The 14,997-nt window shown below is 46.7% G+C and overlaps 1 protein-coding gene across 1 annotated transcript; it reads right to left on the bottom strand.

The window, feature by feature from the left end:
- Nucleotides 1-3,540: 3,540 nt before the first annotated feature.
- Nucleotides 3,541-11,729, bottom strand: LOC138806977 (pyrethroid hydrolase Ces2e-like). Its single transcript, XM_069992492.1, has 12 exons — nucleotides 11,626-11,729; nucleotides 9,339-9,543; nucleotides 8,264-8,396; nucleotides 7,483-7,616; nucleotides 7,143-7,401; nucleotides 6,640-6,735; nucleotides 6,205-6,345; nucleotides 5,984-6,064; nucleotides 5,595-5,739; nucleotides 4,952-5,089; nucleotides 4,385-4,457; nucleotides 3,541-3,965 (listed from the first exon to the last, which is right to left on the bottom strand). Exons 1-12 carry the CDS (start codon nucleotides 11,699-11,701, stop codon nucleotides 3,779-3,781), a joined length of 1,668 nt encoding a protein of 555 aa, XP_069848593.1. The 5' UTR covers nucleotides 11,702-11,729; the 3' UTR covers nucleotides 3,541-3,778.
- Between the last annotated feature and the right edge of the window lie 3,268 nt (nucleotides 11,730-14,997).

Here is a 14,997-nt window from a genome sequence, read left to right as displayed (position 1 = left end):
GGCAAAGGCAAGGACTCGAGCAGAGACAGGGAGCTACAACTGTGCTCATTTTGAAATTCCTCCTTGAACTCATTACTCATAGTTCACTAAGTCCATCTTCAAGATCCCTAATCCCTTAGAATCATGGTCTGAGAGTCTGCATGGTCCCCTTCCTGTTTAGAAATGCTGGTCTATTCAAACATACTTGTCACTTTGGCATTTCTTAAGGACCATTCCCCTATTCACCCTATTCCCATCTATCCTGGTGGCTGAGATCAAGGGCAGTCATTTATCCACTTGAAAAACAATTAAGGGAAACTTGCTGTTGTGACACTGTGAGGAAGCAGGGCTCTCTGGGCCTCTGGTAATCTGGGAGCCAGGTCTGTAATCAGGAGTGTGTGAAACGTAGAATTCTGCTAAGATGCAATGAGATACCAGGAGCCAGGAGCTGCAGTCCAGCCTGACTTCCCAGAGGAAGTGGTGCCAGGCTCAAACTCACACGGTCTTTATGCCTGTGAGAACCAGCTTTGATTCTTCTATCTGGTGCACAATCCTGTTGAGAACCTACAGCCTGGTACCACAGGCTTTCCTTCTTGGTGCCATTCCTGGAGGGCTCATTTCTCCCAGCATGACTTGGCTACAGAGTCTCTGACCTCCATTCCAGCCACAAGGTCTGATGTGTACTCAAAGTCTTCAATCTAATGAACTTTGGCCCAGGACATGGTTCCAGGCCCTTCCTGGAAAGTTTCTCTTATTAGACCCACAGTTTGGAGAATAGACAAAGAGATGGATCACTACCAGCACCGGTGTATTGCAGAGCATTCAGCCAAAGTTTAAAGATTCACTCCTAGCATGGCGCCAGTGGGTCATACCTGTCATCCTAAGGTCATACCTGTCAGCTACTAAGGAGGCTGAGATCTGAGGATCACAATTCAAAGCCAGCTTGGGTAGGAAAGTCCATGAGACTCTTATCTCCAATTAACCACCAGAGAACTGGAAGTGAAGCTATGGTTCAAGTGGTAGAACACTAGCCTTAAGCTGAAGAGCTGAGGGACAGGACCCAGGCCCAGAGCTCAAGCTCCATGACAAAGAAAGAAAGAAAGAAAGAAAGAAAGAAAGAAAGAAAGAAAGAAAGAAAGAAAGAAAGAAAGAAAGAAAGGAAGGAAGGAAGGAAGGAAGGAAGAAAGGAAGGAAGAAAGAAAAAAGAAAGAAAGAAGAAAGAAAAAAGAAAGAAAAAAGAAAGAAAGAGATTCACTCCTGCATATAAGATAGGGCTTTTTTAGTGAATGCTAGTGTAATTTGGTAGGGTCTGATAAAAAACTAACTAATGTGGTGCTTCTGCCCCTAGGTTCTCTGTCTGTCTTCTCTTTCTCTCTTTCTGTCTCTCTCTCCCTGTGTGTGTGTGTATGTGTGTGTGTGTGTGTGTGTGTGTGTGTGTGTGTGTGTGTGTGTGTGTGTGTTATACTGGTCCTGGGGCCTGAACTCAGGGCCTGAAAGCTATCCCATAGCTTTTTCACTCAAGGCTGCTACTGCACTCCACTGGAGCTGCAGCTCCATTTCTAGGTTTTTGCTAGTTAACTACAGATAGGAATTTCATGGACTGTGCTACCCAGGCTGGCTTCAAATTGCATTCCTTAGATCTCAGTGTCTGGAGTGTTAGGTACAGGTCACTAGCCCATGGCTCCACCCATGCATTCTGGGGGGATTGATCATAAAGTAACTAACAGTGAGATATGGATATTATGCAAACTGGGTCACAGCTGAAGAAGGGAGAGAATGAAGCAGGGGTGATAGTTAAAAGTCCTGGTCTGTTGCCAGCCAAATGGGTTACAGCCAGACTAGGGGAGAATATCTGGTCTTGAATATCAGGATAAGGACATTTGGCTACTCAGAATTAAGAGCTCTCTCTGATCTTTATTCTCCTAATCTAATTCACGCCAAGGCTGGGGAACTGAGAGTCTAGGTCCTTGAAGTTCAGGGTTGAGTAACAAGTTCCTTTATTTTCACTGACAATCACAATGCTTCTTCTTAATATTGTGGCTGTGGTGTACCACTGCAAGGCTGAAGGTGCTCATGTACCCTGTCACTTCCTGTACCATCATTCAGAGACCATGGCATCCACAATAACCATGCTAATAGTAACAGCATGGAATGAAAGGGTTTTGGAAGCATTTCTGTATGTTCAAGGATGTTGATGAAAACTTACATATACCTAGTGATCTGAACAAAGATCAGGAGACAGAGCCAGGATAGAAACAGAGAGAAAAGGAGAGAAAGGAAGAGCAAGAAACAGACTCAGATAGACAGGCAGACACAGACACAGAGAAACAAATGAAGAAGGACAGAGAGAAAGCATCAGAGGCACAAGCCAAATGCCAGTGACTCATATCTGTAATCCTAGCTTCTCAGGAGGCTGAGATCTGGGGATCCTGATTCAAAGCCAGCCCAGGCAAGAAAGTTGATAACACTTTAATCTCTAATTAAACCTAGAGTAGAATCCAGTAGAAATGAAAGCATGTGTCTGCACGATGTTAGGTTCAAAGTGTCCTAAAAACATGGTTAATAATAGCAAAGAATGTGTCACACTCAGATGTACATCCAGCTGCATGTGGATAAAAAATGGTGTGTATATTCATAGAAGGCACTCCTCAATAAAAGAAAGGAAGTGCCCTTGATTCTCAGGGCCTTAATTGTAGTGACTACAACCACAGATAATTAACTTAATATGATATGCTAGATTGGCCTACTATTTTTTCCAAATTATATATAAACTCTATAGCAACTAAAAACAATTGGGCCAAGCACTAGTGGCTCTTGCCTGTTGTCCTAGCAATTCAGGATGCTGAGATCTGAAGATCAAGGTTCAAAGCCAGCCCAGGTAGAAAAGTTCATGATACCCTTATGTCCAATTAACTAGCAGAAAGCCAGAAGAAGAGGTTGGCTTAAGTGAAAGAGATCCAGTATTGAGTAGAAAAAAATCAAGTGAGAGGGAAAAGCCCTGAGTTCAAGTCCCAGTACTGGAATAAAAAACAGACCAACACAATCAGTTGTTTACAAAAAGCTGAGTAAAAGGAAGTAATTAAATTTAAAGAATGAGAAGGAAGTTCTTGGGATGAAAGAAAAATTCTAACATATGATATGAGAGTTGAACATATGTATGTTCAGGTTTACCAAACTATGCAGGTGAATGGGTGAAAATTGCATATACATTAATCTATAACAAAGTACCGTGTGTGTGTGTGTGTGTGTGTGTGTGTGTGTGTGTGTGTGTGTGAGAGAGAGAGAGAGAGAGAGAGAGAGAGAGAGAGAGAGAGAGACATTTAGAAATTAAATTGGCTTAATTATTGGATAGTTAGAAATTAGAGAAAAATGGGGCTTACTGAAGGGTTAACATGGAATTTTGACTCTCTACTAGGGGTAAAAAGCCAGAACATCTTCTTGATTTGAATAGGGTCTAGGGACTTGGAGCAGACAAAGGCTGGGGAGACGAGATGAGCAAGAAAGGAAGGAGCCTAGGCTCAGTGGGGGTATGGAGGACAGTAAGCACCACTGGAGTGATAGTTTCATTGCAATGGGGGAATTTATTGAGTGTGTCTAACAAGAGAGTACTCAGGCAAGTTGGTCATGAACATCATGCAGGGAGTTTTTCATAAGTACGGGCTGGTTGGGTGGCTGGCTGGATAAAGAGGGGATGAATGGCTCAGTGAACATTGGAGTCAATTCACATTTCATGGTAAACATGTGGGTGCCTTATGTTGACCGAACCTGAACTCAAGCCCACTCCTCCTGACATAGACCACTATGGCTGTAGGTGCTTCTCCTCAGCCCCCTTGAGCTCCTGGATCTTCTGGGGCAGGGTCTGGGTCCAGAACTTCAGCCTGGAGGCCTTCAGGGCCTGGCCCACAGCAGGATGGATGTCCAGCTGTAGGTAGTGCTCATTCTCGTCAAACTTGGGCCAGTGGAGCAGATCCTCGCTGTTGGGGTTCCTGTGGACACACCATCCCAGGAGGAGGGGTGAGGGTCATTCTGAGTCCTTGTGAGACTGGACTAACTGCCTCATTAGAGTCATGCCAGGCAGCCCAAAAGATCAGGAGTGGAGGGAATGAGGGAAACTTTTCTGATATAGGAAAACAAGGCCCTACCTCTAGTGTCTGTTCTATATGGCTCAGAGCCACCTCACAGAGGTGAGTACAGATGTTTCCACAAAACTGTGGTTCACCGTTCAGGTCTCTGGAGCAAGAAAGTGTGACTTGAACCTACCATGCACTCTCTGTGTGTGAGTGAGTCCTGGGATTTGAGGGGGAGCTGTCACGCAATTAAGGATCATGCGTGCTCATGAGGATGCCACAGGGGATCACTACATGGACCCCATTCTGAGGAGGCAGGGTTAGGTGTAATATCTTACCCATTGCGGGCAAAGTTGGCCCAGTACTTCATCATCTTCCTGCTCAGTAGTTCTTCTTCCTCAGAAAAGTCAGCTGCACAGAGGAGAAAAAGGGTCCATTTCTTGGCCAATTTCAGGGTGCCTACTGCTGCTTTCCACCCTCCATTGAACTGTATAGTCTGATCCTCCATAGCAGGCCTGATGCTTTTCCTCTGCCCCACTCAGTATCAGGCAGTCCCATTAACAACCTTCCATTACTCATCCCAGCCTCCAGCTGGGATGAGCGTATTCCTGGACCAGAGGATATTTCTACTTTCAGTTCCTGGGAATCATTTAGGGACATTCATAACTCCCAACCATCACTCTGCACCTATGTCTGACACATGATGTGGGGACAGGTGTTGGGAGCACAGACTCCTTGGGAAAAGCCTTCAATGATAAACACCTGCAGCTTTTTGAATGGTAAGATTTTGCACACTTGATCTTGTCTTCTATCTGAGCTTCAGTTTCTTTATTTCAACTATGAGGAGAACCTACCTACAGGGATCCTAGTGTGGGCCATTCTAGGTTATGGAAAAGAAGACTCACCGTTGCTGCCGTAAAAGGAGAACCCAAAGACAAAGGCAATCTCAGCACCATGGTCAGCCTTCACATGCGGGGGCTTGAGGTCCTTGAAGAGGCTGTGAGGATGTTGAAACTCATAGAAGTAGACAGGGGCATGGGCACCTGGAGGTATAGACAAAGTAGGACAGGTGACTTCTCAATTGGAGTTGTCCTTCCTCATCTTGGCTGATAAGATCACTATGTTGAGGCTGGCTGGAATCTGGACTGTGAAGTGAGAAGCTTCAGGCAGAAAGATGCTTTGCAAAGAACAAAGGTGCTCATCACAGTCAGTGCTCCATTCTCTGTCTTCTAGGATGAGCTTTGAAGCCAAGAATTGTGTATTACTGCCATCTTCCTGGTGACCCCAATAGGAAAAGCTTTGGTTAAATCATGGCTTTCCTATCTGTGTGGTCTTAGACTAGTAAGTGAAGGTCTAAGTTTCCTCTTCTGTAAAGTGTCAGTGATGCCTGTGTCTTACAGTAGCCATGAGAATGTGGGACATCAAGTGCCTGGCACTGGTCCCTTGATAAAGACAAGTGTGGTGAAGTGGACATCACAGAGGTCACCTGGGATGCACAGCTCTAAGTTGCCTACTGCACAGTCAGGCCTCAACTTCCGAGGTACTCACGCTGAAAATGTGCTACTTGCAGTGCAGGCATCACGAATATGACGTCTGCCATCATGTCTTGGAATTGGGTTTGGAGGGTCTGGGGGTCCTCAATGTCCCCCATGTACTCTTCCATCAGCAGGTGAGCATACTCAGCAGGCAGGTGCTGTGCCAAGAGGATCAGAGAGAGTCAGGCTAGGCAGGAGGGCAGTGGCAGGGAGAAGGCATCATCTGGGTGTGTGTGTGGGGAATGGCACTTGACTAGGAGATTAGTGTAGGAGGAAAAAATCATAGCTCTGGTGTAACCCTGCCACAAACATACAGATATTCCACCTTATATTCCTGGAGGTTACTATGTGAACACATTAATTGTGGTTCCCCATCCATTGGGACAGTGTCCAGATTCTTACCATGAGTTCTATTGTATTCTGCATAATAGCTGGTAAGGTCTGTCTATTTATTCCCTTTATGACGTCAGCAAATCCTGAGATCTGAGTGGTGGGGAGACAATTTATGTTTGGAATGACCTGGTCAGTATGGTTTCATGCCCGTCCCACCCTGCACCCCCTTCCACTGACACACATAACAGAGGAGGTACCCAGCCTACCAATGAATTAGAAATAAGTCTCACCGTGGGGATGAGCCAACCATACTCATCATTGTTGACACCAATGATGCTAGGGACAGGGTGGAAGTCAGCAAAGGCCAGCAGCTCCTTGGGGTGCCTGGGTAGGAAGGTCCCATCCACCACAGCAGTGGCTCTCTTGAAGGACTGAGAAGGCATCGATGATCAAGAGTTGAGATCACATACCACATATTTTCTAATGTCCATATGCTATTTTCATCCCATGCCAGTTTTCCCCCAACATTCTCCCCATACACATCCCAAGAGTTACAACACTTAGGTTAGCCTCTGTTAGGTTTCATTTTCTATCCAGGACTACAAGAAGGGAGTCACTGGTTCAGAGTATGAGGATTGAGTGACTCACACTCTGTCTTCCTTTCTCCCTCAGGGAGCAGTGGGCAGGTCCCCCTGTCTGAACCTCACCACACCATTCAGCCTGACCTTGGTAATAGCCAGCATGTCCTCTTCACTCTTGCCCCGCAGGCAGCGCACCAGGGCCTCTGAGTCCACCTGCTCACAGGCAGACAGGTTGGCCACCTGTAAAGCAACCAGGCAGGGGCTGCCTCATCATTCCAGGAAGGAGGATGGGTTTGCCCAGACCCAGATGGGTGCAGTGCTCTTAAATCTCCCAGGGTATGGAGTGTGGGGTTGCAGGAATGAAATTGTTCCCACTTCTCTGATGCTCAGAGGCCTCAGCCAGAGGGGCCATTCTCCCCTGCTTCCTTGCATAATTCTGTCAAGGATGATGGAATTTGGCCACAGAACCTACACAGCTTCTGTGAGGCAGAGAGGTGTGGATTCTGACCCCTAACACTGCAGCAGTTCCCAGGGAGATATTTCCAAGGTGCCTCCTTGGTCCCTGTTGTTCCCACAAAACAGAGAACCAGAGGCTGTGAGGATGAAGGGTGAAACTGGGTCTGGGCTGGATGGCTGAGGGCACTCACCTTGATAACCACCTCAGAGGAGTTGGAGATTAAGCCAAATGGCAGGGCCACCCCACTCTGCATGATGGCCCCATGGAAGAGTCCTTGGGACATGGGGGACAGGACATGTGAGGACACACTCATGCCACCTGCAGACTCCCCAAAAATGGTGACACGGTTGGGGTTGCCTCCAAAGTGGGCGATATTCTGTTGGACCCAGCGTAGGGCGGCCACCTGGTCCAGGAAGCCCCAGTTTCCAGTGGCATGCTGGTCTCCAGTGCTGAGAAGTGGCAGAGACAAGGGTCACAGGACTGTCCTGGCTCTGCTTGGCTCTTATTGCCCAACTCAATCCCAGGCTCACCTGAAGAAGCCTAGGATTCCAAGGCGGTACTGGATGGTGACCACCACCACATTCTCAGTGGCTGCCAGCCTGGATCCATCATATAAGGAAGCCATGCCCATAATCAGTCCACCACCATGGATCCACACCATTACCTGGCAAAGTCAAGACAGCTGCTATTGATTCTCATTCATCCCCAATTCTACCTCTGGCATCCATTACACTGTCTATGGCTTTGGCTGTATGCAGATGCCAACATGGAAAGAACTCCTTCAGGACCTTCTGAACTCGGCCCTTGGTGAGGGTTCCAAGTTCAGTCACTATCCTTGAGGTCCATATCAGGAATCCAAATTTGAATTAATAGCTCCAAGCTGGAGTATTGGTGTCCTTACTTTCTTACCCACCTAAAGTGGAAGAAAAGGGGGGATTTTCCTGACTGTCTTACTTTAATATGAGTCAAAAATGATCACATGCTAGCATTGGCACAATTGGCATCCTCGAGTTGGGTGATTTAAAAGTTCAGCATTGGGTTCCTCAGGTGGTCTTCTGGGATCAAGTTGGCAGAGGAAGTTCTTGTTTGATGAAAGAACCAAGGTTTCTAACGTCTGGGAGCACTTAGGACTCTGAATCCCTCTGTACCAGTGGTGAGTGACCCTCTCTTTATAATTGGTTTTTGGAACCTGATAATGAAACTTCTCATTAGGTTCCACAATTCCTGAGACCCTAAGCTGTTCTTTCCACTACTAAGAGTCTTGCAGAAGAAATGTCCTCCCACCAAGGCCAGCCAAGTCCTGACACTCACAGGCAGGTTAGAGCCCTCCTGGGCACTGGCAGGTGAATAGATGTTCAGATAAAGGCAGTCTTCAGACATGGAGATGGGAAGTTTGGATAGCTTCAGAATCATTGTATTCATTGCATCAGATGTTTGAAGACACCTGGTTACAATAGTAGACAATTATTTCAGAATTTGTTTCATGGCCAAAAATCTTTGGACAAGATTTATTCCCAGCCACAGTGAACTTCTGCTGCACTGGTGCCCTCTTTATTCAGAATCTTTTCTCATGTCTTTCTCAACCACATTGCAGGCCACATGCCTGTGATGGGTGAGACTCTCCATCTCAAGCTAGGATAGACCTCTGACCTCCTGGAAGCCTTTACATTGTTGGGCACATTGGATTTCTCTCCTCCTAAGCCCTGGAAATCTTGACTCATAGAGTCTTCTAGTAGCATTGTCTGCAAGGGTAGACATTTATACCTTCTCTCTGTGCCAGTTAAAGCCTGGCCAGGGTTGCTGCCACCACACCAGTGTAGTATGAATGAATGAAGCTCAGTTACACATAGGGTAGTGGGACGTTACTGAAATCCAAACTCACAACCCAAGAGAACCACATTCTGTCCCACATGACTCCAGTCGGAAGCACATAGACTTTTCTCTGCCAGTACCACTTGGCTCTTTGAGTAAGCACAGTGACTGTGGAGCTTGGCTTCTCCAAGGAGCCCCCACTGCTGCCTTCCTCAGGGAGCTGTAGCATCTGCTGCTGGACCAGGAGCTCTGTCAGGTCCATACAGCCCAGGTGAACCTTTCCCAGGGATGCCTCCCCTGGTGGCAGAGAACAATTGGCATGATCCAAGTCATGGCACAAGTATACCTCTGTGCTTTGGCACCTGGTGCCTAGCACTGTTCATATGCAAAGTCAGAGCTATGAGCCTGGCAAGGCTGCTCCACACACTGAATCTCAGCAAATTCATTGGGAAAATGGACATGGGAAATGCTGCAATGCAAAGAAAATGGAGTGTGGGGTTTACATGGGAGAAACCCTAAGCTTGGGCCAGGGTTCCCATTATATCACAGAGATTCTCACCCCACAAAAGCTTACATGGCTGGGTAGGAGGTGGCATTCCTTATACCACTCCAGGCCTCAGGGGGCTCTGGAGGGGCAAACCGCAGTGGTCCTACAGGTGGCTTGGCAAAAGGAATTCCAAGGAAGGTGTGCACTGCCACATCGGTGTCATTCACATGGATGAGGCTGCCCCGCACCTGCCCGGTGTGTGTGGTTCTGATGGGGCTGGCTGGGTCCTGGCCTGTGGGTGGAGAGATGCACATGAGAGTTGGGTGTGCCCCATCAGCTGCCACTCATGCTGTGGCTCCTGTTGGCTCTATGCCACCCACTGTTCAGTCAGGCAAGGTCCTCTCATCTGCAGGTTCAATGGTTTTACATATTTTCTGCTGGCATGACTGTGCCCCAACACCACTGTTTTCACTGACTGACCCAGGCCTTCCTACCAGGCAGGCTTCCTGAGGTTCTTTGGGAGTTGATAGCATCATTAAGCCCTAGGAGCTTCCAGGTTGGGTCTTAGGTGATTGGAGAATAAGCATCATTTCCAGCAATCTAACAGGTTTTACCAGGGACTAGCAGGATTCTGAGAATTGGACTGAACATTTCCAATTCTCAAGGAACTTACACTGGAGGTGTTAAAAATGCCAAGAAGAAGAAGGGCTGCAAGGAGGGAGTCACACAGTTCTGATTACTTTGTGAAAACCCTGGCTGGCCTGTGTTGGGGATTGAGGAGGGAAGAGGCCATTGGAGATCATCTTATGGTCTACATCAACCTGGTTTGTACGATTGTGATAATTGTTTAAAGGGTTGCTTCATACACTGGGTATATTTCTCCTAACCTAAGACAGCGTACCCTTTTGTGTGTGCTCACATTTGATAGCTCCAAAATTCCTGCTCCTTCAGGTGTTTCGAGACATACAGTCAGGCCCACAATCTCTGGCTATTTTGTCATTGGTACCAATTCCACCTCTACTGGAATCTTTCCCCCCCCTTCCCCAGTATCACCTTCAGGTCCCAGAAGTTCACAAATCTGACCTGCTGTATAAGAAAAGTAACTCTCCTGCCCCTAAACACTCTCCAGGAGCTATTGTGAATCACAAAGTTTCATGTTTGAAACTATCATGGTTAAAGCCATGATAGCAATTACAAATAGACATCATAGACAGCAGTTTCCCAATATCTTCCAAAGTCCAAAGACATAGCAATGACCTTCATGTTATCTATGCAAGAGATTTTGGCTAGATGAGAACTCTGACCCTGGACCTCACAGTGCCCACTCATGCTTCATAGTTGTTACAGGAAAGGATAAACATTGCTCAAAGGTTCCTGTTAGAAACCAGCTACCTGCATGTTGCTTCAAGCCCCTCATGAAATGTTATGAGGAAGCTGAACCATGAAGTGGCAAAAAAAATGACCCTTAAGTTAGGAGATTTCAAACCCTGGGTCTTCTGGATAGCAAGATTTGCACAACCAACTCCTCCTGTTATAAACCATTGTTATCTTGTACTCACTATCTTAGAATCACTAGACAGATCCTGATCAAGAACAGGTAAGGGAGGGAATCTGGTAGGAGTGGGCCATGGGTGAGCTGAGGGGAAACTCCTTAGGTCAGATTAAATAGGAGAGCGTAGGGGAGTTCATCAGGGCCTGTCCCAGCTTGGTCTGGGGTGAGGGGAATCGAAGTCGTAATACATTTCTGGATATAATTCTCTGTTGGCATGAATTATTGATAAGGACATGGGGACTGTGAAGCAGGCACAGGGAAGATCCTCTTTGCCCTGGAAGCTAAGCCAAGCCTTTGTCCAGAGTTGATACCTAGGTGATAGAAACCCAGGGGCATCTCATTTCAACTTGATGATGTCTGTCTAGGGAGTTATAGATCTTCCAGGACCAGAAATCTATTCCAGGGCCTATTGGGCCATGCCAAGATGCTTCTCTGGTGATGAAGGGGACCCACTCAGAAACAGAGGATAGTGTGAATGACAATTACACGAGCAAATGCAGGAGCAGTTACAACTACAGCTGCCACAACACACAGAGGAGGGGAATGTCTAGAATCCCTGACATTGCCTGACGTATGTCAGTGCACCTAAGACTCTTTCATATTGGGTTCACTCCTCTGTCTCCTCAGGCATCTATGAGCCCCTCTGAACTGTGGGCATTTTGTGGATGATTAAGGAGAACAATTTTCCCACAATATCATTTGTCATCTTGACCTGCTCCATCCTCCCTTCCTATCCCAACCTCAAACTCTGCTCTATACAATGTGGCAGATCTTACCCAGGTCCCTGCCCGTGCCCCCCCAAGCCCTCTGCAAGAGTCTTACCCTGGATCTGGAGTGGGAGAAGTAGGAGCCCACAGATTACTGTGGTCATCCAGGCAGGAATTCGGTCTAGCGGCATGGCTGGCTCACAGGACTGTTTCTGTGTATTTATGTGGCACACTGCAACTCACCCACAGGCACAGCTTACCTAGACTTTGCCCAGACACCTGGGACTGGGGGAAGGGGACCTGGGAGTGGGTGCCAGGGAAAGTAGTTTCTATGGGAAAGTGGCACTGACAGGGCAGTGGTCACAGGACGTCTGTGTGTGAGCCCTTTCCTTCTCCTACTTTCCCTTTGCCCTCTTCCAGAGGATCTGAAAGGCTTCTGCAGCCTTGAGATACTGGGAACGGTCATTGAGGTGAAGGTTGTAATGGAGAAATTTCGGGGCTGGTCTGCAGAGGAGCAGGCTCAGGATCCTGTCCATGGACAATGGAGCATTTGAGCACTTGCAGACACAGGGAGCTATGACTTGTTCATTTGGAAATTCCTCCTTTGATTTCATTGTTCATAGATTACCAATTCCTCCTCAAGGTTCCTCATCCCTTAAAGTCATAGTCTGAGGGTCTGCATGGACCCCTTCCTATTTACGAATGGCTGTCCATTCAAACATACTTGGCATTTAAGGACCTGTTCCTAAATTCACCCTTTCCCCAATCTGTGGCTATCCTGACATGTCAGATCAAGGGCAGTCATTTACCCACTTGAAAAACATTTAAGGGAAACTTGCTGGTTGCAACACTGTGAGAAGGCAGGGCTCTCTGGGCCTCTGGTAATCTGGGGGTCAGCTCAGTAATTGGGAGCTTGTGAAACACGTAGAATCCTGCTAAGATGAAGTGAGAGAGCAGGGGCCAGGGGCTGCAGCCCAGCCTGACTTCCCCGAGGACGTGGTGCCAGGCTCAGACTTACACGGTCTTGACTGCCTGTGGGAACTAGCTTTAAGTCTTCTATCTGGTACACAGTACTGTCGAGAACCTACAGCCTGGCACCACAGGCTTTTCTTTTGGTGCCGTTCCTGCATTCCCCTTGCATGACATTGCTAAAGATTCTACGACCTTCTCCATTCCTGTCATGAGGTCTGCTGTGTACTTAAGGTCTCCAATCTAAGGAACTTGGCCCAGGACATGGTCCCAGGTCCTTCTTTGGCAATTTCTCTTCTCAGATTCGCAAACAGAGATGGGTCATCATCAGCACAGGTTTATTGCAGAGCCTTCAGCCAAAGCTTAATGATTCACTCCTGCTTACAGGCTAGGGTTTTTGTGGTAGCTTTTTCACTCAAGGCTAGTGTTGAAGCTCCATTGCTGGCATTTTTCCTGCTTAACAGTAGATAAGAATCTCATCGACTTTCCTATCCAGGCTGGTTTCAAACTGCAATCCTCAGATCTTGGTCTCTTGAGAGTTAGGTTCAGGCCACCAGCACATGGCTTAACCCACGCATTCTGGTGGAGGTTGATCAGAAAGTAACTAATAGCGAGATACAGATATTATGCAAACTGGGCACAGCTGAAGAAGGGAGGGAATGACACAGAGGTGATAGTTCAATGTCCTGTTCTGATGCCAGCCAAATGGGATACAGCTGGACAAGGGGCGAAGGTGAGGCTGGAGTGTTTGTAAATCCGGGCACTGGTCTGGAACCTCAGGATAAGGACATTTGGCTACTCAGAATTAAGAGCTCTTTCTGAGCCTCATTCCCTAATCTAATTAGCAGTTGGGCTGGAGGGCTCAGAAGCTAGGTCCTTGAAATTCAGGGGTGAGTAACAAGTTCTTTTATTTTCATTGAAGATCACCATACTTCTTCTTAATACTGTGGCTGTGGTGTACCACTGCAAGGCTGAAGGTGCCCATGTGGCCCATCCCTTCCTGTACCATCATTCAGAGACCCTGGCATCCACAGTAACCAGGCTAATAATAAAAACATGGAATGAAAGGGTTTTAGAAGCATTTTTGTATGTTTGAGGATGTTGCTGAAAACTTACATATACTTAGTGATCTGGACAAAGATGAAGAGACAGAGCCAGGATAGAAACAGAGAGAAAGAGGACGGGGAAGATGGAGAGAAAGAAAGAGTGAGAGAGGCAGACTCAGATAGACAGACAGACACAGACACAGTGAGACAGAGAGGGACAGAGAGAAAGCATCAGAGAAACAAGCCAGGTGACTGTGTCTCCCACCTGTAAGCCTAGCTTCTCAGGAAGCAGAGAAAGAGGGTCTGGGTTTGAAGGCAGCCAGGGAGGAAATTCAGTGGCACTTTTATCTCCAATTAAGCAACAAAAACCCCAGAATAGAATCCAATAGAAATGAAAGCATGTGTTTACATAAAGTTAGGTTCAAAGTGTCCTAAAACATGGTTAATAATAGCAAAAAATGTGTCACACTCAGATGTGCATCCAGCTGCATGTGGATAAAAATTGGTGTATGTGTTCATAGAAGGTATTCCTCAATAAAAGAAAAGAAGTGCACTTGATTCTCAGGGCCTTAATTGTAGTGATTACAACCACAGATAATTCACTTAATATGATATGCTAGATTGGGCCATTATTTTTTCCAAATTATGTAAAACTCTATAGCAACTAAAAACAATTGGGCCAGGAAGTAGTGGCTCTTGCCTAGCAATTCAGGATGTTGAGATCTGAAGATCAAGGTTCAAAGCCAGCACAGGTAGAAAAGTTTGTGAGACCCTTATGTCCAGTTAACCAGCAGAGAGCCAGAAGTGGAGTTTGCCTCAACTGACAGAGATCCAGCATTGAATAGAAAAAGCCAAGTGAGAAGGCAAAGCCCTGAGTTCAAGTCCCAGTGCTGGAATAAAAAACAAGCAAGCACAATCAGCTATTTGCAAAAAGCTGAGTAAAATGAAGTAATTAACTGTAATGAGTGTGAAGGGATTTCTTTGGATGAAAGAAACATTTTAGCATATGCTATGGCAATGGATGTGGGTGAATTTAATTGCATATATATTAATCCATAACAAAGCTCTTTGGACAGTTGTGTGCATGTGTGTGTATGTTTGTCTTAGAGACACTTAGAAATTAAATTGTTGGCTACTTAGAAGTTAAAAAAATAAGGCTTGCTGAAGGGACAACATGGGAATTTAACCCCTGTAGGGGTAACGGGTTCAGCACATCTTCTTCATTAGAAGAGGGGCTGGTGGCTTGGAGCAGACAGAAATGGGGGGGGACGAGATGAGCAAGAAAGGAAGGGGCCTGGGCTCAGTGGGGGTATGAAGGATAGTAAGCACCACTGGAGTGATACAGTTTCATTGCCATGGGGGAATTTATTGAGTGTGTCTAACAGGAGAGTGCTCAGGCAAGTGGGTCATGAACATCATGCAGGCAGTTGTTCATAAGGATTGGCTGGTTGGGTGGCTGGCTGGATAAACAG

This window comes from Dipodomys merriami, unplaced genomic scaffold, assembly GCF_024711535.1.
Source record: "Dipodomys merriami isolate MVZ:Mamm:240054 unplaced genomic scaffold, mDipMer1.0.p SCAF_41, whole genome shotgun sequence".
Lineage (NCBI taxonomy): Eukaryota > Metazoa > Chordata > Mammalia > Rodentia > Heteromyidae > Dipodomys > Dipodomys merriami.
The sequence above is the reverse complement of the archived record's forward strand: the minus strand, read 5'-3'. Positions and strand labels throughout refer to the sequence as shown.

Coding starts and splice junctions, on each gene's coding strand:
- LOC138806977 (XM_069992492.1), bottom strand. CDS start 11,701: ATGCCGCTAGACCGAATTCCTGCCTGGATGACCACAGTAATCTGTGGG. Junction 6,346..6,639: donor ACATGCTGGCTATTACCAAG/GTCAGGCTGAAT, acceptor ATGCCTTCTCAG/TCCTTCAAGAGAGCCACTGC. Junction 6,065..6,204: donor ATGGTTGGCTCATCCCCACG/GTGAGACTTATT, acceptor CCCACCACTCAG/ATCTCAGGATTTGCTGACGT.